General features: G+C 47.0%; 1 protein-coding gene and 1 long non-coding RNA gene across 8 annotated transcripts in view; one reads left to right on the forward strand and one right to left on the reverse strand.

Moving 5' to 3' along the window:
* The window catches only part of LOC117945404 (ral guanine nucleotide dissociation stimulator-like), a 59433-nt gene extending 57668 nt beyond the window's left edge, over positions 1-1765 (forward strand). For all 7 annotated transcript variants that reach the window (XM_034872882.1, XM_034872881.1, XM_034872880.1 and 4 more), the window contains exon 18: positions 958-1765. In XM_034872882.1, the coding sequence (XP_034728773.1) occupies positions 958-1133 (176 nt within the window). In that variant the 3' untranslated portion in view covers positions 1134-1765. The remainder of the gene's footprint in view (positions 1-957) is intronic.
* The window catches only part of LOC117945448, a 19351-nt gene that overhangs the window by 9736 nt on the left and 7844 nt on the right, over positions 1-1771 (reverse strand). The window contains exon 2 of the long non-coding RNA XR_004656801.1: positions 1633-1639. This is a non-coding gene — a long non-coding RNA (uncharacterized LOC117945448). The remainder of the gene's footprint in view (positions 1-1632; positions 1640-1771) is intronic.

The following is a 1771-nucleotide window of genomic DNA, read 5'->3' on the forward strand; positions in this document are numbered from 1 at the left end:
AAAAGAGTGTGGCTAACCCTCAGGAACGAGTTACTGTGACATCAACAAGTCAAACAGAACAGGACAAAGTGGTAGCAGCCACAGTGCAAATGGAGGGCAAATAGGAAGCTGCAAGGTCTACTGACCCGCGCTGGTCACAAAGCAACCTTTCTCTTCTTTTCTCATCTCTCTCTCTCTCTCTTTCTCTAACTCTCTCTCTCTCTCTCTCTCTCTCTCTCTCTCTCTCTCTCTCTCTCTCTCTCTCTCTCTCTCTCTCTCTCTCTCTCAGATAGAAAGTGACAGGATGAGTGTGGAAAACGTATTTGGTGTGTGTGTGTGTGTGTGTGTGTGTGTGTGTGTGTGTGTGTGTGTGTGTGTGTGTATTTGTTTGTCACTCTCTCTGTCTGTTGGTCTCTCTTGGTCTCCGTTTGCCTGATTGCGTTTCTCACTGTGAGAAGTCAAGACAGATCCCAAATCCCCATGAACCTAGGTGTTTTATTTTGAAATACTTTAGTTTTGTATAGTATCCGGCAGCTCTATGGTCTTCCTGTGTGTGATTACCTGCCCGGCTTGTCACATTCCTCTATTTTGTGCATGAGACGCGAGCAACACACCAAAATGCGCGGGTCGACGTGCATGCTATGCGCCCGGTTTGAACGGACAGATTGGATAACGTCGGCACCGAAATAAAAATGCCTCACGCACCCCGTGTGTTTTCACTGTTAAGGACCCAGACCCCCTGTTGAAGGTCTCTGGTGTACATCAAACAAATAGTCCAATAAGAATAATCTTCTGTGGGGTTACCATGCATACTGTATCACTGTATCACAGCATTAATGCTGAAAATATGTCCAGTATTGGTTAGGGAAGAATACATCATAATGTTTTTATTATTTAAATGAATTGTCATGTCTCCCCAACACAGAAGATGAACACCTGATTTGTTTAGACTGACTTTTCTCTTGTCTCGTTCTGCAGAGCTTCGGATCCCCGACAACGCTAACGTCTTCTACGCCATGAACTCCACTGCCAACTACGACTTTGTGCTGAAGAAGCGTGGCTTGGCCCGGCCGATGCGGGCCAAGAACGTGGCCAGCTCCACACTTCCTCGCATGAAACAGAAGGGACTGAAAATTGCTAAAGGGATATTCTGAGGAGAAACGCACCACTTCCTGCCTCCCCTCCAATCCCCTTATCCCTCTCTGGTGTCCACTCCTCAGAAGAAACATTTGTGTTCGGGTCTGTTGGAGGGGGAAACTAACCTCAAGTATCGGACGTTTGGTTTGAACGAAGACTGAGACGCCAGAGGAGATAAATGACCAAGTAACCTTTCTGTGGATTAGCAGGAAGCAGAGGAGCACCTTAGCACTTAGGAACAGCTGTCGCGTCATCAGGACCTTCCGAGGACTTTAAAAGGCAGAGTGTGTCGCAGGAAAACGCCCTGATAGAAGCTGTTTCCATGAAGGACACATTTGTGGGACCAGCTGTGTTGGTGTGTGGCGCCGCGGCCCGGTGGCTGAACCAGTCGAACTCTCCGCCAGCCTCCACTCGCTCTGAAATGTCACGAAACTTGTTGTGTCGTCTTGTGGAGATGCAGATCCATTTCATTTCCTGGTCCATTACTTTTTTGTTTACAACTGTTTACATCGTAACTCTACCACTTAAAGAGTTTTTTGTTCTTTGCACCATCGATAAAACAGATTTTTAAAACGCCAGATTTCCTTGGCAGCATTCATCTCTGTACTTCAGCCCCCCCCCCGGCATGGAGTGTACATACAAGAACAATACGAAG

This window comes from Etheostoma cragini, chromosome 5 (assembly GCF_013103735.1).
Source record: "Etheostoma cragini isolate CJK2018 chromosome 5, CSU_Ecrag_1.0, whole genome shotgun sequence".
In the NCBI taxonomy this organism is placed as follows: domain Eukaryota; kingdom Metazoa; phylum Chordata; class Actinopteri; order Perciformes; family Percidae; genus Etheostoma; species Etheostoma cragini.